Source organism: Lupinus angustifolius, chromosome LG17 (genome assembly GCF_001865875.1).
Source record: "Lupinus angustifolius cultivar Tanjil chromosome LG17, LupAngTanjil_v1.0, whole genome shotgun sequence".
Classification (NCBI taxonomy): Eukaryota; Viridiplantae; Streptophyta; class Magnoliopsida; order Fabales; family Fabaceae; genus Lupinus; species Lupinus angustifolius.
Window position 1 is genome coordinate 3,652,521 of NC_032025.1, and position 26,455 is coordinate 3,678,975.

General features: G+C 32.0%; 3 protein-coding genes across 8 annotated transcripts; 1 reads left to right on the forward strand and 2 right to left on the reverse strand.

The window, feature by feature from the left end:
- Positions 2,173-5,313, forward strand: LOC109331424 (abscisic acid 8'-hydroxylase 1-like). 2 transcript variants are annotated; one of them, XM_019565907.1, is made up of 8 exons: positions 2,173-2,497; positions 2,738-3,053; positions 3,431-3,817; positions 3,921-4,095; positions 4,211-4,317; positions 4,577-4,695; positions 4,825-4,911; positions 4,963-5,313. In XM_019565907.1, the coding sequence occupies exons 1-8, from the start codon at positions 2,295-2,297 to the stop codon at positions 4,976-4,978; spliced, it is 1,410 nt and encodes a 469-aa protein (XP_019421452.1). In that variant the 5' UTR covers positions 2,173-2,294; the 3' UTR covers positions 4,979-5,313. The 2 variants fall into 2 exon arrangements, with proteins under 2 accessions (XP_019421452.1, XP_019421453.1); XM_019565908.1 differs by having other exon boundaries at positions 2,175-2,497; positions 4,825-5,313.
- LOC109331422 (AP-4 complex subunit epsilon-like) lies at positions 8,055-15,067 on the reverse strand. 5 transcript variants are annotated; one of them, XM_019565906.1, is made up of 11 exons: positions 15,016-15,067; positions 14,099-14,974; positions 13,504-13,719; positions 13,297-13,407; positions 12,739-12,936; positions 12,502-12,633; positions 12,346-12,402; positions 12,130-12,246; positions 11,437-11,514; positions 10,943-11,086; positions 8,055-9,527 (listed from the first exon to the last, which is right to left on the reverse strand). In XM_019565906.1, exons 2-11 carry the CDS (start codon positions 14,894-14,896, stop codon positions 8,433-8,435), a joined length of 2,946 nt encoding a protein of 981 aa, XP_019421451.1. In that variant the 5' UTR covers positions 14,897-14,974; positions 15,016-15,067; the 3' UTR covers positions 8,055-8,432. The 5 variants fall into 5 exon arrangements, with proteins under 5 accessions (XP_019421451.1, XP_019421448.1, XP_019421447.1 ...); XM_019565903.1 differs by having other exon boundaries at positions 8,055-9,026; positions 9,060-9,527; positions 14,099-15,055; XM_019565902.1 differs by having other exon boundaries at positions 14,099-15,056.
- On the reverse strand, positions 17,062-18,890 carry LOC109331426. Its single transcript, XM_019565911.1, has 4 exons — positions 18,494-18,890; positions 18,193-18,395; positions 17,398-17,639; positions 17,062-17,366 (listed from the first exon to the last, which is right to left on the reverse strand). Exons 1-3 carry the CDS (start codon positions 18,605-18,607, stop codon positions 17,399-17,401), a joined length of 558 nt encoding a protein of 185 aa, XP_019421456.1. The 5' UTR covers positions 18,608-18,890; the 3' UTR covers positions 17,062-17,366; position 17,398.

Sequence of the window (26,455 nt, forward strand, 5' to 3'; positions counted from 1 at the left end):
TATGTCTTAACATATGCATAACTTTTTATAGTGGAAAAATGAACTCATTAATACTAGTAGAATAAAAAATATATTTAGCAAGATTTTTAGAATAATAGTTATTTAATTTAAAAAATAGTGATCGTAGTGTCAATTTTTTATGTCCCTACCTTTCAATTTAAAAGAGTTGCAGACATAAGATCATATCTTCAAGCGCAAGATCTTGTGGATTTTTTGTTTTTGTTTTTTGCAACTCAGAGAATCCATACCCAATAAATTTGGGATTGCTCACCATGTATAAAGGTTAATATTTAGCTGGTACTAGTATCAAAATATCAGCATTGAGCAGTAACAATAATTGTAAAAATAAAATAATCAAATATATATTACCAAGATAAAATAGAAATTTATTATTCTGGGACCATTAGGGTGGAAGACTTTATTTTTCTGCCTGCATTCTGAATAAGTGAATCGGTTATTAGTTTAAAGTGGGTGGCAACCCCATTACTCTAAAGGCTCAACTTTCAACATCAAACCTATTCATGCATTCTTCAATTAGAAAAAAAATGTATATAGCAACAAAATATAAGTTTTATATTATTTCCCATTTATGTTTAATTATCATTCATTCTTCAAATAAAAGAAGAGTATAACATAGATCTTTTTCTCATAAAATAATAGAAATAAATGATAGATAATGTACATAGTATATATATATTTTAAATAATAGTGGATATATATTAAACTTTTCTTTACATATCCAAATATCACATCTGAAATACATTTACATTAAATTCTAACAATGTCCTAAATTTGTTACTCACTGTCCATATTAACCCCAACCGCAGATTAATTATACTACACCGCTTTCTGTGTCCTAAAATGAGTTGTTGCGTCTACTTTCTTGTAGCAATAGAGGTTAGGCAGAAAGTTTCAACAAGGAAAGAACAAATATGGCAAGGAATGAAGATTTGTACTCCTACATGATTGCATTTGCTATTGCAAAGAATTCATAAAATAAGTATCATGTGTCCTAAGAATATATTTTGTTATAAGCCTAAGATATATGCTTATATTAGCAAGCATAGAGTAAGGGTACTCAATCCAATTACAAAAGGATCAATAAACGCGCATAATACATACACTAGTCTACAAAACAAATATCAAACCCCTATATCATTGAATTAATGCCAAATTAAATCCAACATATGCAACACATCAAAGTTCTCATTCCTAAAAAATCAAAAGTGAAAGATTAATATTATTAGCAAATGTAACTTGTAAGATTTTTATTATATTAAACACATCATCATTCTACACTAGTGAATATTAATCTTCACACTATAAACTAATATCCTGACAGCAGTAGTTAACACACTTCCTATATATAAAAAATACAGAATCCAAATAGTACGGAAAATGTAAGTAACACAAAAAGGTACCTTACTAGAAGTTCCCTTTTTGGCTTTTTGTGTTGCTTAAGGGTTAATATCTGTCCCCTCTATATGATTAATTTAATAATTAATTAATCAAAGTGAGGGACCCTTCTAAACAGAGACAGACCCTTCTCAATTTTCATCATACATATACAGTCAACTATAATCACTTACACTCTTCTTCCATGTATGTATTTCTAAACACTCTACTGACACGTGCTCACTCTTTCTCTCACTTCCCCTTCACTATTAAGAGTTCAACTCCTCTTCGGTATAGGACTGCTGGATAGGGAGGAAATAAGAATTATAATTGGTTTTATTAAAAATAAGTTAAAATTAAGATAATTACATTTCTATTTTTAACACATGTAATAATTTTAATATGGTAATGGAAAAGAGATACAAATTCCTTAATGAGTGAGTGTGAGAAAGAGAGTTGAATCGGACAAAAAACCTGGATTAAATATGTGTTGTTGTCTTGTTGATATCTTATCTCATATATTATTTTGTGTTAATGAAAATATGTCATATAAATTTAAAATTTTATTGTTACCATTATTTTGTTCTATTATCATTAATACAAGACGAACATGTGAGACGAGATTTGAAACAATAAATCTACATAAAAAAACATGAATGAGCTGGATGGAGATTCAGTGAGTGGAAATTGAGCTGTAATCATAGCTGAAAGCCTCTATTTTTTTTTCCTTCTTTCCCTCCCTCTTTCCCCCTCTCTTCCTATGCTTTTACTCTCTTGCATGTTGCAACTCAAAACAGCCTATATATACCTCAAGTTTACAACTTATTTTGTCACAAACCTTCTACATTATCCCTCTCTCACTTATAACAAGTTACTCACCCTACTAACAACATAAAAATATGGAAATACCAAGTACCATGTTGTCCTTGTTTGTTTCTTTTCTCTTCATTCTTGTTCTTTTCAAGACATTCATAAAACTCTTTGTCTCCAAACGCCAACACTTGCCACTCCCACCTGGCTCAATGGGATATCCTTACATAGGAGAAACATTTCAAATGTATTCTCAAGACCCAAATGTCTTCTTTGCCACAAAAATAAAAAGGTACATAACCATGTACAAGTACTTTCACTTTCCATTCATATCAAGGTTTTAAATTGTGGTCGTAATATTGCAGTTTTTCTAAGTGCAATGGCATCGACCTCATTTTCCCGCAATATTGAGATTTTTGTAGTCTCCATTACTACAACCATAATTGAGAACTTTTATTATTACCATCTTCAACTATTTCATAGGCTCAATTCACTAACATACATATGCACTTGGATTGTTCATTTTTTATAGGTATGGCTCTATCTTCAAATCCCACATTTTAGGTTGTCCATGTGTGATGATTTCAAGCCCAGAAGCTGCAAAGTTTGTGCTCAATAAAGCTCATCTATTCAAGCCAACATTCCCAGCAAGCAAAGAGAGGATGTTGGGAAAACAAGCTATCTTTTTTCACCAAGGAGAGTACCATGCTAACTTGAGAAAGCTTGTACTTCGTACCTTCATGCCTGAATCCATCAAAAACATTGTTCCTGCAATTGAATCCATTGCCCAAGATTGTCTTAAATCATGGGAAGGACGTGAAATATTCACTTTCCTTGAAATGAAGACGGTATGCAACTCCACTTCAACTAAGCTACTCAAAAGCAGAGCACAAAACAGAGCAGAACAGAGTGTTCCTCTGTTCTCATTCTTACAAAATTCAATGGTTTTCTATTATGTGGACATGAGAATTGGCTTAGAAATTTAAAGATTTAGTTTTCATTGGGAACTTGAGAAGTCATATACTTAGTTTGCCACTGGAAACTTATTTTCTTCAACTTCTAAATCAGTGTTCATGTTCACACAATACAAAAACAGGAAAAACTAATAATACCAAGTATAAAAATCAAAGGGTCAAGACAATTTTTGATTCTTTGTTAATTTCTAATGTATTTTTACAAAATTAATAATGGGTTTTAAAAAAATTTGAATTTTGATCTATTGCAGTTCACCTTCAACGTTGCCCTACTTTCAATATTTGGAAAAGAAGAAGTTATGTATAGAGAGGATCTGAAAAGGTGTTACTACACTCTTGAGCAAGGGTACAATTCAATGCCAATTAACCTTCCTGGAACACTGTTCCACAAGGCCATGAAAGCAAGGAAAGAACTTGCACAGATTGTAGCACAGATAATCTCAAAGAGGAGACAAGAGAAACAAGAGTATAAGGACTTGTTGGGTTCATTCATGGAAGAGAAAGCAGGGCTCACAGATGAACAAATAGCAGATAATGTAATTGGTGTCATATTTGCAGCGCGTGATACCACTGCCAGTGTTCTTACATGGATTGTTAAGTACCTTGGTGAAAATCCTAGTGTCCTACAAGCTGTAACTGTAAGTATCTGTGTCCTACTTTCAATCATTTGGTTTTATAATTTTATGAAGAAATTTGTTTGGTAATTAACCTTTTCTTTTTTATATGTGACTTTGATTATAGGAGGAGCAAGAATCTATATTGAAGAGCAAAGAAGAAAGTGGTGAAGAGAAGGGTTTGAATTGGGAAGATGCTAAAAAGATGCAAATAACTTCAAGGGTTATACAAGAGACTCTAAGAGTTGCTTCAATTTTGTCCTTTACTTTTAGAGAAGCAGTGGAAGATGTTGAGTATCAAGGTCAATATCTAAATCTTATATGATACCTTGTTTTTCTTTTTTTAGTATTCAAAATTTCATTTCCTTTTCTCATTTAGGCTCACAGATTCTGTGTTTGGAATTTTGTTTTCCTTAGGGCATCTTATACCAAAGGGATGGAAAGTACTACCACTATTCAGAAATATACACCATAGTCCAGACAACTTCAAAGAGCCAGAGAAGTTTGATCCCTCAAGATTTAAGGTAATTATTCTAGTATTATATAGATATTATTACATTACATTGCATTTACCTACTTTTCTTTTATTCCTATTCATATATGTGATATTTGAACAAGTATCTCATCCTCCCAAATCCTATCCTGCACCAATGACAATGATGACATGTTTTCGTTAGTACGAGACATAATTTAGGAAATGATTTGAGACAATATATTTTTGTTTATCATACTTTACCTATTCCAGAGACACAGAGTTTGATAGAATCTTATAATTATTTGCAGGCTGCACCAAAAGCCAATACTTTTATGCCATTTGGAAGTGGGATCCATGCATGTCCAGGGAATGAATTAGCCAAGTTGGAGATGCTAGTGCTTCTACATCATCTGACCACAAAGTACAGGTTGGTAACACTTTGATTACTACTTACAGTGTATCACTGCAACCTTTTTGCATTAAGTGGAAACATATTCCAAATTTAGAAAGTTTTCCAAGTTCATTGTTTTAACTTGTTACTATTATTTTGGTGCAGATGGTCTATGGAGGGTGCAAAGAATGGAATCCAGTATGGTCCTTTTGCTCTTCCCCAAAATGGCTTGCCTATTACATTATATCACAAGAAGTAGATAGCACAGAGAAAAAGACAGATTCATATCCAACAACAAGTGCTATTATGGAATGAATAGCTTCATAGGTCTCAAAATGGTTTTAACTTTCTTGAGAAAATGATTAAGAGCAAAAAAACCATAATGCAAATATACAATAAAAAATGGGATATCAAGCAATAATTCCTTTCTTTTTTTTGTCCTAGACATACCCAAAGGGGTGTCTTGGAAATAGAATACAAACAAGTGTACATATAGGTTTCATAGAGAGAGAGCATAGTATTAAGTTCTTTTACATTCTTCACTTTCATTTTCTTTTGAAAATATCTTGAGGAAAAGTTCTCAAGATATTGCATTGATGTATTCATTAACATGTTTTGTATCCATATAATAATAAAGTGATTTTTTTGTGCTAAGATGTGTTGCAGAAATTAATCATAGTATCATACATCTCTAAGGTGCAAAGACACCCCATTTATTTATTAAAAAGAAATTTAAGAAAAGAAGAAAAAAAGGGAAATAATATAGAATGCCAAAGAATCACGGCATTGCAGAAAAGTAGTAGTGACTATACGTGTCTCACATTTTCCAAACATGCATTTCAATGACTTATACTTTGACTAATACACATTTTATGTATTCCATATCAATCAAACTCTGGTTTCCTAAAATCTTAACACATGTCCTTTCAAGCTTACCAATGCTAGCAGCATTAAGATGACCATACATTAAAGTCGTAGTATATATCCTTATATTTTTTTGGTAATAGTATAACCTTTTATTTACTAAGGATAATACACAACAACAATAAAATAATGAACATTATGTAATATGATTGGATCTTCTATACTACTTCCACTCATATAGAAAAGTATATAACTATTTTACAATCTTATTCACCTCACTCTTTATTTTCAACTTTTCAATTTTCCTATTTTGTTTCTTTGTTGGATATTTTAACGTGTTCGTCAGTTCTAACATCCATTCATATATATATATATATATATATATATATATATGAATGGAACTTGACTATGTTTGTAACAAGACAAACTTCTTTTATGGTTTCAGAGTCATATGCAGTTAGTACTTCCAAATTTGGTCATGAATAGAGTATAATATTGATCCACTTTCACTGTAATGAATTATACACAATCAGTGCATTATCTACCATTCATTTAAATTACTTTTTGTGAAAAGTCAAACATAATTAAAAATGAATGGTAGAAAATAAAGTGACAGTGTAGAAAATTCTTATACCGTCGGTGTATACCTCTTTTTCTCTATTCATAATAGTTAAGTCAAAGTACATTCATAATCCAAATTAGATTGACCACCAACACATATATTGCCTCCCTTGTGAGGAAGGTTATAAGTCTGGATTCGCGATCATTACAAACATAATATGAATTTCTTTGGAGTTATCAAAAGTGAATCATGATTCCAATTGTGTTCGTATAATCCATAGTTGTCCAAAGTAGTTAATATTATCAAGGTTTTGGAAGTATTTGAAATCAAGATAATGATCGTTATTTAATACCTTACTTATGGAAAGCCAACAAGAAATGTGCATACCTAGTTTTAAGAATAATATTCATTTTGTTTTCTGTCTCAATGAACATATCTACCAAATGTTAGGTAAGGAAGAAACCAATTTAGAACGTTATTTCTGACTATAACCTTTATGACAAAATCAAATGATATTTTTCTTCAGAAAAAATGGTAGGTTGTACGGTTCTTGAACTTGCACTGCTTAGCTGTTGATGAGTATAATTTAGAGAATCTTGAATCACAAGTTTCTGTATAAGAAGGATATCTTCTCATGTTATACTTTCTACAATAATTAATTAGTTGATGTATGTGTAAACTATAGATTTTGTTACTTAAAAACAATAAGTACCAGAAGATTAATTTTAAGAAGCAAAATCATTGAAACATTGAGATAATTATTTCAGTGGATAGTTGGATATTCCAATCTCTGTATACGAGAAACTAAAAAGAAAAAGGGAAAGAGCAGAGCAAATTTTGAAGTAGTTTGGGTTCATTCAATTGATAGTTGTACACCTCTCGTATCAGGAGTAGATTCTGTTCTTTTAGTTTTCAATTTATTTTATTTTTTCAGTGCTGTTCTTTGACTTTTTAAATCTATTTAATGAAGTTAATTGGAAGTATTTGTACCAATAAGGTTGGGTACTAAGTGGAACATATCATGTTGTTCGGAATTTGATTGATGTACCGTGTATAGAAAAAACAAAAGGTTAACTCGACTTTGGAGATCTCTTGATCTAAAAAAAGATTAAGTTTGAATACCATCATGTTCTGTGTATTATTAATCATTATAACTTTGTTGGATCTAACTTGATTTTGTCAATCGCATACTGTTGAACATAGGGTCAGAGGCCAGGGTCAGCCACTACCCAACCAACAATTCCCTGCTTTGATATCAAGATTTTATATGTAATAAGATTGAACAATCAAGTTCTTATCTCAGTTAGAATTGGCTAAAAGTCTTGAAATTTTGAGTATCATGTTAATGTCCACTGTCCAAGACTGATCATTAAAAAATAACTTTGTTTTAAACCCACATATATGATTTTACAGTTTAGAAATCAAGCATCTTCCTAAGACTGATAATAATCAGTGAAGTTCAATATCCTTTTTGGGTGGAAATGAATTGAGTTAGGTCTGGCGAAGCTATGCTCAACTCATTAAGAGTTGACTCAAGAGTTGGGTATTCAAGTTCGACTCGTTTGGTTCATGAACCAAATGTATCCAACTAAATAATATATTTAAAATAAACCTTTCAAGTAATAGATGAACCTTATTGAAAAAGGTGTGATAAATACATGATAATGTGAAAAAGTTTGACTGAAATAAACCATTACTCTTACTCTTATGGCTGCATTGACAGCAGAAATAAAAACCAAAACAACAGGAGGAGGGGAAATAGAGAGAGAGAGGCTTGAAGGCATTTAAAGAAATGAAAGAAGGCCAACCGCAGGCACAACGGCATTCCACAAAGGAATAGATGAACCTGTCCTCACTTTCACTCTAAAATTATCACTAGAACAATTGTGATACACATCAAACTGATATTATTAGCCACAGTATCATACTTCATATTGTTAGCAAATCATTATATGGACAAAGAAAAATGCGCAAAAATGTTTTTATTTTATTTTATAAAAAGAGACCAAAACTAGATACAACAAACTTAACCCTGCACAATAGTACCCTTCCTTCAAAGTCCAGAGTAGACAGACCAAAACCTAGATGCAACAAGGAAAGCCTCGTGCATACAATTACTACAAAAGCTATTTTACAGAGTACAGTTTTTACCTGGTTCTGCCACTATTTCTGGATGGTGAATCACACCCCATGGAGGGAGCTGAAACCATCCATGCCTGATAATAGTTTATATCATTCGATTTTACATGTATCAGATAAGCAACTGTTTCAGGCAACTCCACGAGCAGCAAGTCGCTATGCAGTCTACCTTCAAGCATCATGAATTAGAATTGGCTTTGCAAATTGACTAGCCAAGCAAGTCCCTGAACAAGTTTCTTGAAGGGTTCACACCCATCTGCCTCACAAATGCATCCTTCTGCACAGAATCTTTAGCATTTGAAAACTTCACAGATTGTGGCAAAGGTGTCGCAATTGTTTCTGCACTAGCAACTCCGATAGCTGCATTCGATAACTCATATAAAAGATCTAAATTATCCCCACTGACGGGGATAGAATAGCCACCACTGCCACTGTGCCCACTTGCAGTAGTCTCTGCATAGAGTGTCATAATATCAAGTGTGTTTGTAACAGCACCTGTATTATGATTTGTTGTGGAACTAATGCTTGGGTCAAGAAGTTCTTCCAATTGCTGGAAAGGGTCCACAGGGGGAGGACCAGTACTGACGGTTGATTCACCCAAGTCAAGCAAGTCTGGAGGAGGGTGATGAATTTTTCTCTCCATGGCTAATTCATCGGGTACACCTGCAGTCTTTGATCCCTGGGATCTGTCTGCAGCACTAGCACTAGCTTTTGGAACCTTATGACTAGTGGATGATCTTTTCTCAGGTTTGGTAGAACCACCAAATAAGGAAGCAGCAAGCTTCTGCTTTTCCGGAGAAATTTCAACATGTGCCTTTCTTGAATCATAACTATCACGTACTTTCGAGTTGACAGCTGTTGGATCATCCACCTTAGCTGTTCCATTTGTTGGTGTTTGGGAAGTAGAATATGAGGTAGATGAGGTTGAAGACGTATAAGTTGGTTTACCCCACTTCTTCTGAACACCATCAAGCTGTAGCTTAAGCTCTGATGATCCAGCTTCTGATGCTGATCCCATTGATGAGACATGGTGGGTTTCCCTTGAATACAATGCCTTGGGTACTGAAGCAATGTCTGTTGAGAATGCAAATGAAACTGGAGCAACTTTTGATTGCATTGGAGGCTTTGGAATTTCATATGCTTCAAATCTCAGTCCATGCTGCAAAGGTTCTTGCTGATCTTGGCTTCTGAAACTGCTCATATTCTCCATTCCAGTGCGCACATCCTCAGGAATGTAAGGTTGAGCACCTTTTTCTATAGATTGCTGGACATAACCATTGAGGAAAGAAAGGTCCTTATCAACCTGCATATAATATTCAGTGCATCAATAACCTTGAAGCAGAAAAACAAGACTGTAGTATGCATTGCCAAGCACATTACCGTTACCATTTAGCAAAAAGATACATGTATGTATAAAATGCAAATTTAAATTGCTACTGCTGAGATATTATTTAGCCAACGGTGTTATATCTTTATCTTTACTACTTTCAGATCCCTTAAGTTTAGGAATTGATAAGTCTTGGCCTGTGTATAAATATTGTACTCAATATTCATCAAGCCATGTATATTCAGCAGGAAAACGGTACAAAGATATGTTTTGAATGTACAATTTAATTGAGAGAATAACTAATAAATAAATTAGAACTAAACAGAATAAAGATATGGGGAGAACAGAATCTAAAATCAGATGGTTTATGTTTGTTACAAAGAAAAAGAAAATAGTAGCAGCAGTATTTGGCAACAACAAGACAACCACACTAAGAAACTCTAAATTAGTTATCATACATTTGCGAGAAAGTTTATGATAAGATCAAGAAGAAAGACAAGAATTAATGGAAAACAATACCCTAAACAAGAATCAATGTGATTCTTGGTTGGATGAAGAACAAGAATACTATTAGAAAGAATGAAATAAGAACAAGATTTGAGATGTACAAAAGGTCTCACGACCTTTCCCCTGATTCCACTATCATAATTTACTTCTCCATTAACTCCCCTTCATCCAAGAGACTAGTTCCCTATTTATAGCCTAACTAACAAACTATTATAGAAAGCCTAACTAACAAACTATTATAGAAAGCCTAACTAACAAACTATTATAGGAAATGTGTTACAATTAGGAAATCTCTAATTAGATTTACATATTTCCCCTTCTATACACATTTTTAATACTAGGCTTAGGCCTAATCTATCAGTTTATTTCACTGACATACTTCAAGCATTTTGTTCCCCAAAAAAATAGTATAGCCAAGTCACTGGGTTTGAACTTTTAAGGTAGGCAAGCATTTCTATTCCAGGCAAAACAAAGCAAAGCTAAAATTAAAATTAATGTAATGCTAAGCAAAGTTGTTTTCTGAGAGGAGAAAGTACTTATTTGGAGGACCAAGTTTAAGAAAGGAAAAAGCTTCGGAAGTTCTACAGATTGCATTTGAATGCAATCATCTTTACATGGTTGAAAGTTTGAGCAAAATGGAAAAGGGGGGAAGGAAAGGAGAATGGGTAATAATGCAGCAAATAATTTAAAATGGAAGGCGGGAAGGAAAGGAGGATGGAAAAGTGAGAAAGTGAAAACAAACAACTACAACTTGCATACTTAAGCCACTGAAAAAATTGAAAGCTTGGGTTATAACTATCAAATAATTTAAAATGCAGCAGTAACCTTTTACCAACTCATTATTGTTGAACACATAATATTATAGCAGAATTAGCATCAATAACCTCAATGCCTATACAACTTGCATCCCGTGGCATTATTGTTTCAACAATTTGTGCATCCAAACCAATAAGGGCTTGCAACTCATGAGCACGCTGCTGCAAATCTGTAGAGTGGGATGCTAATAATTCTTCAATCAAAGATTGGCACTGCAAGTAGAAGAGAAAAGGTTAGTCATCTTGCTATTATTAGTCTATAAAGATCAGCATCTCAGCCACATGCCAAATTGAAATCTATCAACTACATTAGAACAGCGAAATTTTTTATTCCATGAGTCATTACTCGAAATTGAGAATTGAGTGCCCTATTGGCTATAATCATCATAGAAAAACATGCATGGCCCTCGTGAACATTCATATAACTCAAGAAAGAATTATTTCCAAGATTTAATCTTCAAATTCCTTGGTGCCATCTTTTGTTATGTTGAATTATCAACAAAAGAAAATGTTTTCTTATGGACAAAATAGATATGCAGATGGCAACATCATTCAGCACATACCTCAGGTAGCATATCCACTTTCCTCCCAGCTGCTACTTCAAATGCATAAATTTTCATCAATGCTGAAATAGCATATGCCTTCATGAAAACAATAAATTAGTCCCAAATCAAAATTGCACAGCAGATAGATTGAATAAACAGACGTGATGTATATTAGATTAACACATGGGATGGGTCTCATGGAACTAACAAGAAAAGAAAATGTTGAACAATATACCAAACTTCATGCAAAAACCACATCATCAACAAATAAGCTAATGCTAGAAATGCATGATACAAACACAATAAAGATCGGCCTAATGCATGAGACTCTCACCTAATGGGGTCTGAGGATAGTATATGTACACAGTCTTACCCCCACAAGCGAAAAGGTTTTTTTCAGGTTTTGAACTTATGACCTGTTGGTCAATAAGCAGCAAACTTACTATCGACTCACGCTATTACAAAGGGTAGCCCGATGTACTAGGCTCTCACCTTGTGAAGTCTGAGGAGGGTAGATGCGCACAACCTTACCCTCATAAGGAAAGAGGATATTTTAAATTGAAAACGTGATAAATTTGATAATGGTGTCAATATCTAATGTAACCATAAAATAGAAAGAAATTGCCGAATAATAATCAGAGTCTCCCTAAATAAAATGCATTTTGAATTTCCCTCTTTCCTTATCACCAAAAGGTCGGCTTTCAATAATACCTTAACATTTTCATCATTAGAATATGCCTCGGCAATGTCGCATAACTTCCCACTCATATACGAAGCAGAATACTTTCCATCAGCTGTGCCATATTCCCCAAGAACCCAACAGATGACCTGTAATCAGTACTTAACATTAGACAAGAAAACAAATCTAATTTCTCCAGAAAGTAAAACAAGAGCAGAAACACAAAACATAAGTGAGATAGAAAGTACTTGAAGAAACACAGATGGAAGCTTTGGCTCTCCAAGAATGCGCAAATATGATTCAACCTACATGAAACAGTTTCCATTCAGTACCACACATGCAAAATTTTGTGCTGCACAATTGCACATATTAAATAAAATGGGGAAATTATCAAAGTAACATACAGCAGACGATCTCAACTGGCTATATTTAGCATCATCCTCCTCTCCAAATCCTTCAGCAATCAATCGCATCAAATTATGTGCCACCTTAATATTCACAACATCTCCAGCATGCTCAAAAACTTTATTAATGGTCTGTGTAATCAAAGTATAAGATATTCTTAGTTACCAATTGATGTATATAAGAATTACAACGCAGAAACAAGAATAGCTCAATAGGATTACAGCAATTTCAATTACCTGTATAAACCAATGATTACTCGGTGCAAATTGCTCAGCAAGTTCCACACATCGAGATGCTATATAGGCTTTATAATGGTCGTCACTAATGCTAATCATGTAATCAATCATGCGGTCAACAATGACTTCCACATTGGAGGACTTGGTCATTTTGTATAGAAGTTCAAATGTTTTTCGCTTCATAGTATCATCAGGGTCCTGCATCACATGCATCAAATTTTAATGTGAACTCCAAATTCAAGAATGTGCACAACAAGGAGAACCTTGAATTTAGACGATGGACATAATAAGGGTTGCTTTTACACAACTGCACAATTGCACCATGTCTTTGCCAACAAAATCTTAAGGTTTTAAAAGTGAAAACCTCCCAATAACTCACAAATATGTTCTATTCCAAAGATCGGTTGAAATTACAAACTGGTTCTAAAAATCAGCTATAACTTTACATTTTCCTAAATTTGACAGTTGACACAACAAAATCTGATTGCAGTCAACATTAATGAATCAAACAAACCTGACAACAAAATGTGGAGTTGAGATCATGAGGGATGTTCTCACCTCTAAGCAGTCAATCACAGCCAGTTGGTGTTGTTCAGCAATATTTAGACTTAACTTTATCAGCCGACCAAGGGCATCAATCCCCATGTACTTGAGATTATGATTGTCACTCTGAACACATATCAACAACATACATGTAAAATACATGATAGCCAAATCCAATAACACACATATTATAAACTTAAAACACATTTCACTAAAACAAACCTTCAAAAAATTCGCAATAACATCTGCAGCAGCTTCTAATAACATAGGATTGGGATATATGGAAGCAACACAGCGTATGCACTCGTAAAGAACAGCATTCCCTATATTAGTTGATGAATCACTCTTCCTGATTATATCAGCAAGAACAGTATACATGTTTTCACTAGCTTTCTTGTCACCACTACCCAATAACGCCAAGATTTTCAGCAACTTAACCTGCACATTTGAAATACGTTTGCAGCTGAAACTCAAATAACATATAAGATAAATGCAAAATTAGAAATTCTTGCATAAACCTAGGGTAGTGTTCAAACGAACAAAACAAGATGGAATGGTGTTCTATTCTCTCTGTTTCACCCCTTTTGGTTAAACTAAAATGTTATTATTTATTTTTTATTTTAAATCTCATGTCATGTCTTGTCCGGTTCTATTTATAAAGCACACTCAACATAGAACAATCCTATGTTCTATTCCGCCCTGTTCTGAGTTCTGACCTATCAACCAAACATTATCTAAGAATTTCTTGTGCGAAATGAAACATTGTGAGGCTAAAATGGCACTTGTACATAACATGGTAAAGGAAACAACAATGGACCTGAATGAATGGAGCTGGCATCTGGTGATAATCATAGTTCTTAGGCAACCTGCGTTCAACCACTTGTTTAAGAATGTTAACAAAGGTGACAACAAGGTCCTTATAAGAGTTAGCATCAACAGTCACAAGATCAAAAAGTGGGCACAAAGCAGCACCCATTACCCCCGGATCATTATCACACAACCTCTTTCGAAAATTCGCCACCAAATGCGACACAGACGATGGCGATTTCTGGAAAAACCGATGAAGCGCCATAACCGCCTTCTTCCTAACCGCCTCCTTAGAATGACCTAACAGCTCCACCACCTGAGGCAACACCGCGGGGATGGTGTCCTCGTTAATGAGCCTGCAAACGGCGTTAAGCGCGGCGCAAACAACGACATAGCTATCGGATTTAAGATCCTTCTGGATAGTATTAACAATGAGGATAATTAGGTCATGGTTATCGTGAAGGAACAGAGTAACGGCGAGGTAACCGATCCGTTTGAGTTTGAGGTTATCGCGGTGAGTGATGTTAACGGCGTGAATGTAACCGAAGGAAGCGTCGTGGCCGAGCATTTCGATGTAGAGGAGTGTGATAATGTATTCTTTGATGTTGCGGTTGGAGATGTTAGGTTCGGTGAGTTGAGTTTTGAGGGTTTGGATTTGGTTGAAGACGATTCGATCTTCTTCGGATTTGGATTTGGAATCGCCGATTGATTTGATGAGAAGTTGAAATTCTTTGGAGTGATTGTGGAATAGTTCTTTGGATTGTGATCCCATGGCGAATTCTCTTCCTAAGGACTTGAACTGCTTCATAGTGTTTGTGAGTAGTGAGAGAAGAGAGATAGTGTTGTTATAGTGTGATAAAAGTGATGTAAGAGAAAGTGGTGTTGTTATAGTGTGATAAAAGTGATGTAAGAGAAAGTGTGGAGAGTGTGGAGTGAAGAGAGAAGACACGGTGAGGTAAAGAAAGGAACGGGTGTCGGAGAAGAAGAGTGGAAGACAAATGACGTGTAAAAACAGAAATATCATTCATTACAAATTTGGCGGTAGTATATAACGACATATTATGGGTCCCCACTCACTAATGCTTACAAGATCCCATAATGTTTCTATTTTAACCTAAATAAACTTTATTAATACTAGCTGTAATTATTATGTATATTGCATTTTTTACTTTTTAATATTGAATATTTAATTTTTATATATTTTATTTTAGAGAAATATATCACTTTTTCATACATGATATTATAATTTTTTGATAAAAATATAAAAATTAATTGTGATATTATTAAAAAATGCATTGGTAATTTGATATATTTAATGAATATAACTTTCATTTATATTTTTTATTGTATGGCAAAACATTATAATAATTATTAATTATAATGGTAAAATATGTAAGTGAAAATTATGTCATGTAGGTAGTTATAATATGTTTTGACTTTATATATAGTATAAATATAGATAACACAAAAACATGAGTTCTCAATGTTTGTTTTACACTATTACTATATCGTACACCCAATTTTCAATCAGACTTTTACATGAAAGTAATACAAATGAATGATAAATGATGCATTGATTGTGTATAAAGTTTTATCCATTTTTTTCATACTTATCCAACTAAAAAACATTCTCTAAAGTATACATGGTTTGAATTTTTTACATAACTCGAGTAAAGTATGCATCGATATTACATTTGTGACTCGAGTGAAGATGGAAAGTTTTTACTCGTTTTTCATTGTAATCACGGATCAAACAACAAATCAAGACACACAAAAAAAACAAGAAATAAGGGTCATTGGATTGTGAAATGAGTTGGAAATGAAGTTGGGTGAAATTGTTGCAATCTATATGAAGGTTATGAAAATTTAGGTAGGTGAGGTGAGGTGAATTTTGTTGTGGGTGAGTGGGAAAGAAAAATATCATGGGTAAGTTTTGGGATTTAAAAAGTTAAAAATGAAATAGATGTGCATATTGAGTAACGTATAAGATCATTAGAGCTTTTTTTGGGTACTATTTTCATTTTTTTTTGTAGTAAAAAACTAATCTTTTTGTAATGTATGATTGTCTCTCTGTCTCTTACAGGAATCGAATTTTTGACATTTTTATTATCCTGGAGATCTATCAGACTTTATATTATTAAATCAATACCTAATGTATGTCTTATTATAGTTTCAAGTAATTATTTCCATATTAGTAAATGAGTAGCCTGGGCAACTCCTAATATTTAGATTCATACTATAATAATTAGATTTATGCTAATGATAGCATTTAAATGCTGAGATTGTTTTCTCTTTTTACATAGCAATTCAATGTGGCTTTGTTTCAGTTTGAAGTTCTTAGAGCTTTTCCCTCGGTCCCCCTATTAAACTCAGGTTATGCATATTTGTCACTGCAAATCTGCAATTGGTGTGTGACCACATGTGTGGCAGTGCTATATATACATACAAAACTATCATCTGGAACCAACCCATTATCATTCAAAATGGATTGGGCTTGGAAGAATTAATGGATCTGAACTGAGCTCAAATATCTAAGTTATTTATAAATAAATCCATAATTGTCATATTTATTTACTATATTTTAGAAGGATTATCCAATATTATAGGGTAATGGAATTAATGATAAACACCCCCGAAGTTGTGCTTATATCTTATGATGATCTGGCTAAGGAATCTTGATCTTGGTAAAACGTCCCACAAATTGTAAATAAGGATTTCCAAATGCAATCTTTCTAACTTTTAACTTCCAACTATATTTGACATTTTTCATTGTATCAAACTTATACACACCCTATTGTGTCCAATAACCTTATTAAAAAAATACATTATTTATCAAATTATTCATCGAAAAACTAAAACTTTTTTTAGAGGAATGAAAGAAAATCGAATATTTTATTATTCATACACAAAATAATTTATAAATAAAAAATATGCAACCCATGTATTGCATGAGTTAAAAACTAGCTATTAATATATGCAGGTGAATCAAAACCTATATGAGGTAGTTACAACCTCTTAGAAAATGTTTACAAATGAAGTGTGCCACTTTGGTGTAAGTGTAAAAATAAAAAAATTCCTTAGGACTTTGGAATTTGGATAAGCAAGTCAATAAATTTAAGTTCCTCTTGCAATTATTTTTGCTTCTGAATGTTGGCCTTGGATTTTTTGCCTCTGCAACTTGTGAGATTTCTTTCTAAGTGTAGTTGATAAATTCTTCCTCACCCTCAATCCATTCTATTGTTTCTTGTTTCACATCAAAAGATTATGTTTGCCTCTAACTGTATAGTTTCCAAGCAAATAATTACTTACTCTAAATTGTGTCACCCCTTTTATATATTTTGCAACCATGGTCTTCTTGATTAGTCTTTATTGTTGACAAAGTTGAACCAATTACTGAACCCACTATAGCTAGAACCAATATGGCTGAGCCTGCATAAGTCCCACTTTTGACTAGGTAGCACTCACCATTCAACCATCCTACCCCATACGGCTGCCTTTTGTTCATGCTTGTGGCTGTTATTAACAAAATAATTGCAATTCCAAAGCTAAGCCTGCTAAGATCATTACCAATTTTGTCATATTTTAAAAAGGACAGTTAAATACACGATACTTGGATACAATAAAATTTGAAAGATGGATGTACATAGTCTTATCCTAATAGTCTATTTTTAAGGTTTGATTTCAGTTAAATTTGACAGGGACCACCTATATCTACATGGCACTGTTTCAAAGAAATGATCTAACCTTTATTTCATTGTGAAAGTATTAGAACAATGCACATGTCCCAAAAAGTTGATGATAATAGGAGTTAATAATTAATAACTCGTGGAGGAAAATGTTTTCAATCTTTATTTTGTTTCTTGTTTTCAAAGTTTTGTAAAGAAAAGGTGAAAACATTTTTTTCTTACTGTTTTTTAAAACAATATATTAAAAACAGCAAATAAACTGAAATAAGTTGCAGTCTTGTAATAATTATAAATGAGAGAAAATAAAACTAGGAGAGATTTTCTTAAACCAAACATATACATGTTTGTTTTCTCAATCTGTAATTGTTGAATATGAAGTAAAAACTAACCACAAACATGCATGAAATTGATAACCTACCAAGAGATCAAAAGTAGAACCTTTCCAATGACAGGCATCTTAAACTGGTAGTTTCTTTCCCCCCTTGAACAAGAATTCTTGAATAATATACAATTTCCAATGATCTGTGCCAAAAATAAACAAACCAGTGCTGCAATTCCCAATCCAAATGCTTGGCTTGATGGCAAATAACATAGTTCTCCATTCCATCTCAGATCATTCTTCTGTTAAAAAACAAGCAAAGCATCAAATACAACTCATAAAATAATAAAAAAACTCCTAACTACAAGACTCAAATAAATTCATATAAAGAACTTATTACCTTGTTCTTCTTAATCTCTGAGGCTATACACAATATGAAGGAAACTAAACCAAGTAAGAAGGAGATTATGATTGAGAATATAGCTGAAAATTTGCATCTAGGTGAACTTTCCATTGTTTGTATGAAGAGGGTTGATGAGAATAGGGAATGATGAATCTTGGAAGCTACTCAAGAAACAAAAAAGGATGATTTTGTGGTGCCTTGAAAGTGTAGGCTACCATCCTTTTCTTGTTTGAGTTCCTTCCTTTGAAGTAGTAGTTGAGACTTGCTTCCTAATAAGTCAATCATTGTTCTCAAAGAGATACCATTATTCCTAAGTCCTAACTGCATGTATTATGTATAGGGAAAATTCAACTGTGACATAATTCTCATTTCAATTGGAGCTGGTCAACTGCTTCAAATGATGTACACAATATTATATTATACTATATGATATAAGCCAGAGTTATCTATGTAGAATTAATGGTCAATTTTGTGCTAAGATAATGTTATGATAGAGATTTCCCACTTTCTAGCTCCCATATGTAATAAGGATATTTTAATGATAGAGCTCAACCCCAATAATTATATCATCACCTAATTATATTCAAGTCTAATGATATATTATCTTACTAAACTCTCATAAAAAAAAGTGATATATGTCTTTGTAAGAAAGTATTATATTGTAATATATTTTATTTTCTTATAGATAAAAAGATTTAATAAAAAAATATATCATTTTTCATTCTACACATATAATAAAGAAATTGAACCCAAAACATATGCTTGAGTAACCAATCAGAGACCAAATCGTTTCACTTCTGCCAAACATAAGATACTTTGTATGACGTGAAGCCGTCTTATCTTATTTTAAGGTTTTACTTTTCTTCTTTATCTTTTAAATGAATTATTTTGGTCGTTTATTGTTTCAAAAAATTTCAATTTAATCTTTTCCACCAATATACCATTATAATAGTCTCAATAACTTCCACTCCTCCATTTTCTAGGATGATACTGACATAATATAAGTTTCAAATATAAATTATTATAAAGATAATAATATAAATTGTGTCTAATAGAAATATTTATATAAGAAATATCAATTATAAATTTAGAATATTTGAAAATTATAGTGGTACAAATTCTTTTTTGTTTATTTAATTTTGTTCTTTATAATAAGTAAATAAAAGTTAAAAGTAATGAAAGAAATCGTTATAAGTGAGAGATACATGTGAATAGAGAAGTTTTGAATATATCCATATTGAAATTTGTAATTTTCATATATATTATAAGAGAACAATGTATTTTCTTATATCATAAGATAATTTATCTTTTTTAGCCAGTAAAAATGTGACATGTGTGCTATTTTGTTTATTTTTAAAAATATTTTTATAAAAAATGATGAAACATGACACATGTCATAATTCACTGGTAGAATGAGATAATTTATCACCTTATACCAGGAGATACTCCGGTCCCAACTCTATGCACAGAAAGAAGTTTCTTATATGTTTGTTTTAAGAGTAAAGTACATTAATACTTCATTAGTTTTAGAGTGAAAATATACAAATCACTCATCCATTATTTATACCTACAAAAAAACCCTTAGTTTTTATACATATCTTACACTGACTATCCCTCTATGATAAATAAGTAATTTAAAAAAAATGATAAGTGTAATTAAGTTAAATAAAATATGTTATAGTGTGAAAACAAGAATAAATAACATTTGAATCAATACATTTTTATTATTTTTTGTTCATTAGAGTTAGTATAAGAGTGATTTAAATATGTCCTTAGAATTATTTATGATCTTATATTGAACCAAAAATAATAAAAATGTATTGACTCGTATACTATTTGGACATGTTTCAACAATATATTATATTTATTTAACTGAATTACAATTATCATTCATTTTATTTAAAAGATCATATTTATTTATCATGCAGGGTTAGTTAATATAATATATGTATAAAAATCAAAAAAGTTTTTATAAATGCAAAAAATGAAAAAATAGTCTATGTAATTTCACTAAAAATGGTGTTTTAATAATTTAGTTCGAGAACTGAAAATGTTTTTAATAGGCATCACTCAAAACTGTTTTTAATAGGCATCACTCTTCCAATAACTTAGATTATATTCCACCAGCACCATCAATGTCATATACATATTTTTCTTCACATTGTAAGGAGTACTTTGAGTTTGACTTTGGATTTGTTTAATATTCTTGAAACCCAATTCCCATATGAAAAATGTTTCAGAGTACTAGTTAATCCGCTATCAAGTTTAAAAAAATTGAAGCTTTCTTGCCTTTTGAAAAATTTCACATTTAACTATTCAACTAGCTAGCCTTGAAAATTGGTGATTGGAGAACATTATTTTATAGTAGCTTTTTTTCCTTCCCAGTTCCCCACTGTTTGGTATAGAACCATTTGTTACAGATTATGCTTTGAGTTGTTATTAGTGTCATGAAAATTTTCCCTAAATCTGATATAGATGTTAAAAAAACTTTTTTCCTTCTTTGTATGTTGTTCATGTCTACATTTTGATCTACGAAAGGGATTGTGATAATGAAGATCATATTCTGCACAAAGAAGCCATCTTATAAAAAATGTGACAGAAATGAAAAATAATATACTCAAAGTGGTTCACCACTCCTCCTCAACAATCATATATTTAATAGTAAATTGCTCTAAGTAATATATTTTGTGCGTTTATATTTTGTATTCACAAGATGTTTATCCAGAATTAACAGTCTCGAGTTCAAGCGATACATATTTGATTCCCCTTAAGTAAGGTCTTGGGTTCGAGTTTTGTGGATGAAAAAAATGTCCACTGGGAGATTTAGTCCCATGTACCCGTGGATGTTCCCGGCTTGGATAGGATTACGTCAAGTGCGAGGATATATGTGGGAAACAAAAAAAAATAATCAACCATCTCTAGGAAAAGAAGGCTGCTATGATTATTATAATCAATAACCAAGAACTTCACGTCATGTTTTAAGGATGATTTGGCTTCAATAATCTAAAAAGCTATTGTTCTACTTTTGATGGTTGTACTATATGTTGAGGATTTAAGCGTGAATAAGTTGTAAGAGTATTATATAAGTAAAGAAATATCGTATCAATAAGAAATAAACAAATTGGCAAGAGATTAATTAATAAATCTAATTCCTTAGATTTTTAAAACCATGATGTTGTGCGAGGTAATGGCATGAGTAGACCAAAATAATATTATTTAAAACGGAATACGAAGGCAAGGAAAGCTCAACATATTGTGCATACAAGATACAACTACTCTTAAATTGAAGCTTCAGATTACAATCAACACTACTCAAAATATCAATCCAAATAATATATGAAAACATGAAACATCATAAGTGCATACTCATATCCATTCACAAGACTCCATGATATTTATTTGTTGCGACGAAAATAGACTACGATGATGGCTAGGTGACTTAGCTCGATGATATCAAGAGTTCAAATTTTGTAGTCGTCGTCTTAAGGAAGATAGTAACATAAGGGTTCAATTTTTGTTCGTGAAGATATCGATATCGGCCAAACACGAAAAAATGATAAGAAAATAAAGAAAAACAATTCAAATAGTATCTAATGAGTAACTAGTATCTTTTAAGACCAACATCATGGAGCCGATGGTGGTGTTTGATGTCCCACGCCGGGGCTATGACCCGGACTTGTTGGGCGGAAGGCATCCCCTTCACCACCCTTATCATCATTTATGGTATACCAATCAAGGGAAGGAGGTAGTGGACTCCTCAAAATAGGTGGTGGTGGTGATGATAGTGGGTGATGATTTAGCATCCTTGATGGTATCACTAAACCAAAGTTGAGTTGAAGAATAATAAGAAAGAGAAGACATGTTAACAAGATAGTTTTCTCAGCCATGAAGGTAATGAAAAATTAACACTTGCTCACTAGCTAGCTTTAGGTTAAAGAAGTGATATGTGGTTGATTGACTAAGACTGCTATTTAACACTTACTTATAAGCCTTCAACATTAACATAAAATGTGTTTTTTTTTTGTTTCTCACAGGTATCCTTGCACTGGAGGCAATCCTGTCCGAGCCGGGAACATCCACAGGTACGTGGGGCTAACTCTTCCAGGGGAATCAAGCATGTACCACTTGAACCAACGTTCGTGTTGTTTGAAATGTGTTTGATGCACATTGTGGTGTTTCTTAAATATTATTGAATTGAAATTGCATAAATTGAAAGTACTAAGCATTGGAATACTTTCCATATCAAGAAAGCCCATCATTTCTTGAGACTCCTAAAATTTCCTCACAACCATTCATTAGTATGCACATCAATGATTTTAATTCTTATTTTGTAAAGATTTCATTCAATTGAAAATTAAAGGGCATTGATCGTGATTAGACAACACTAGAACAATTGGCTTTAATAGCTACTTTCTATGTTGCTAAATCATTAAACTAAAGGGTTCATTGAAATATATGATTCATGTTACTAAGTTTGATAAAGGAAATGCTTCTTCCACTAAGTAGATTTACGTGTATTTGTATAGAAATCTTCTCCCCACCCTCTTTTTTGGGTTACATTCTTGAACAAGGAGTGTTATAGGAAATTTTGCAGAAGAATTGTTGCACATTAATGATTCGTTACCTTGCTTGAAGAACAAGACTAGTCCATATTTGGTTCATACTACGAGCACTCTTTCTCAAATTGAGAAAGTAAGAATGAACAAATATATACCTTCCAACTTTTAGGATAACTAAAAAAATATGAAGCAGGGCCTCAAGTATTTATTCTTGTATATTTTTTTAGACGAGTACAAGAGAAGCAAAAGTAGCTTATCACATGAACTCGTCACAATTAAGCACAAATGATAAGAAAATATGTCAATTTAACATAAATAGGTTAGTCCAAGTTAGCATTGTTTGAGCATGGGGTGAGATGCCCTCCAATAGTGATGGCAAAACGGGTCGTCAGATCTGTTTAGTCCATATATATAAAATGTCTGCAAATGAAAAGCGGGTGCATGTATATTAATTTAATATTTTTGAGCAAATTCTCGTACTTTGGCCATTTTAAAATAGGAATAGAGTTGTTCGTGAGTATTAATAAATAATTAAAAAGTATAAAAAATAAAGATGAAAAATAAATTTTTTGATATGGTATATAAAGTTGAGCAAATCATATTATATCACAATTTTTGAAAATCATTAAATCATATTATAACATTATTTATTTGAATTTTAATTCTTTTTATTTAAAGCATTATGTCTACAGGTCACCCGCATTGCCCAATAGGAATGCTTGTGGCTTTGATGGACAAATGGACCAAGCAAAAATGACAAATAGAAAAAAATTGCATATCCTACCTATAAAAAATCACTTAAATACAACAAATAATATCTCGTTTATTTCTACAGATATATATGTATGTAGATACAGCCAATAAAATCTTCATAACATATTAAAAATTAATTCTAATTAAAATTTAGTCCTAAATAATAGTACCAAAAACATAAATACATTCATATTTAAATATGACATATTGTATATGTCTCTATACAAGTTTTTCTAAAATAAAGATTAGAGTCTCGCGGAAATAAACACCATATTATTTGTTATATTTTTTAAGTGATTTGCATCATGACTGATAGTTATAGTTTTTGGGTTGAGTAGTTGTGTACTTTTAATACGAATACATTGGTGGATTAAAAAATTCCTAGGACAACTAATTCACATACCCATTATTTCATTTGGACTAAACAAGGGTCAAGTTGAGTAATTACTTATTAATATATAAGTATATGATATCCCAAATTATGTCTCAAACCATTTTTTATATGCTTAACCACCCATGGCAGAAGCTATATCATCAAACGCTTAATCATTCATAGCAGAAGCTATATCTTCGCTTAACCACTATGGACAGAAGCTACCCATCCAATGCTTAAGTATCCATGACAGAAGTTATAGCTTAATCATCATGGATAGAAACGAACTAACCATTGATGATGAAAGAGAGAGAACAGATCAGAATCTTGATCCTAATGAGATCCTTCTATGGTGAATAAGAAAGAGGGGTAAATGATGAAGAATAAGAAAATGATGTAATCTTATATAGGATAAAATGGTCATGGTACTCCATTCTTGAAGAGCTTGAGGATATCAAGAAGCTAACTTATGCACTTGAAAATAATTCTTGACCAAAAACAAACTCCTTTGATCTGAATTTGAAGGTTGATGAAGAAGTTGATAATGAAGAATTTAGGGCCATCTGTTGAAAAGAAACATTGGATGTTGAAGAACAATGTTGGAGCAATCAAAGAAATCAAGATAGTCTTGCCACATGCAACATTGTCACCTATTAGAAGCAAGATAACAATAATGAATGTCATTGAGATGAAAAAGAAAGTACCACCATGTTCTTGATTGTTGAAGTTTCCCATGAAATTCTTCATGAAACCATAAGCGGAAGCTATCAGAAGATGATTATGCTCTGATACCATGTTAAAATGTGGTAAGAGCCATGAAAAGAAAGCTTCTTGATGAATCAAGAAGTGTATAAAAGAAAACTTAAAGAAAGAATAATGAGAAACAAAGATTGATAATATTCTCATTGAATGAATTAAATTGATTTCATAAGAAGTGAACCAATATGACTTATTTATACAAGAGAAAAGAAAGCTTGTAAAGCAAGTAACTAAAATAAACATAACTTGATAGTTCCTAACTTTCTAACCAACTATCATCTTCCAAAATAACCTATCATATAACTTTAATAGATATCAATGCTCTTATGACTTGCAATAATACTCTTTATAAATAAGAAAAATATTTTTTGAATTGGATGTATGAGTTTTAACATATTGATAAGGTTGTTGTCTAAGCATTAAAGATGACTTAAACATTTTTTTAAAAAGAAAACTATTGTAAAAATCTTATTGTGCATATAATATTGTTGTTATGAGAAGCAAAACCATGTTAGCTAGGTTGCTTAAAGCAAATGATTTTAGTTGAGTTGTGATTAAAATGACTACTAGCTATTAAAACTATATTTCTGTTCATAATCACTCATAACTTGTGTATGATTCACATCAAAGAATGAGCCATGTTCCTTTTCATTTAAAAGTTTATTAATGAGACTTTTATAGTTAAAAAAAATATGAGGTTCATTATTTAAATAAAAAGTTCCCAAAATTAAATATGTAATTAACCTTTTTTTCTTTTTATGTTTTAAGATGAATGAAGGATTAGGAAGAAAGAAGGTTTCTTTCAATTTAAGGTAAACTTATGTTATAAACCTTAAGAAAAGCTTACAGTGGTGTACTTATATGACTTACTAATGTACCAAGACCTTTTTTCACATAGTTTGAATATATAGTTGAGCTATAACCCTCCTTGACAAAAGAAAAAATTATTTTTATCTAGAAATTGATTATTCTTTATAAAAAATCATGTTTGAATCCGGAACATCCACAATATATAATATGGTTATAGTTTTTTTTTTAATTTATATGCAATACTTAAGTTAAACTTGAATCTCACTTAAAGAAAAGCAAAAGTACTACCTAAACCAACAACTCATTTGTATGAGAGAGAGAAATCAACAACATTTAATAATATTGAATGATAGACAACAAATATTTGAAGTTGTCCCAAATACTTAAATGCATGAAATCAAAAGATAGTTAAATGTGATAGTTAAGGTATAAGACAATAAATTAGGAGACTTTTCTTATTTACTAAGTTATGAAAAGTTCATATATTTAATGGGATACAAAGAATTAAACCAAAACTATTTTTTTTTTCAAGTATCAAAATCAAACAGCCTTATATTTTCCTGTCATAACATGAACAAAAACATCTATGATATAATTTAAAAGAAATCTCAGCTCTAAAATTCAAAACCCAAAACAACAACATATATATTCTAGGTCTTGTGCACGCAGGAGACCTACCTAACAACATAGAGCCAAATTACCACC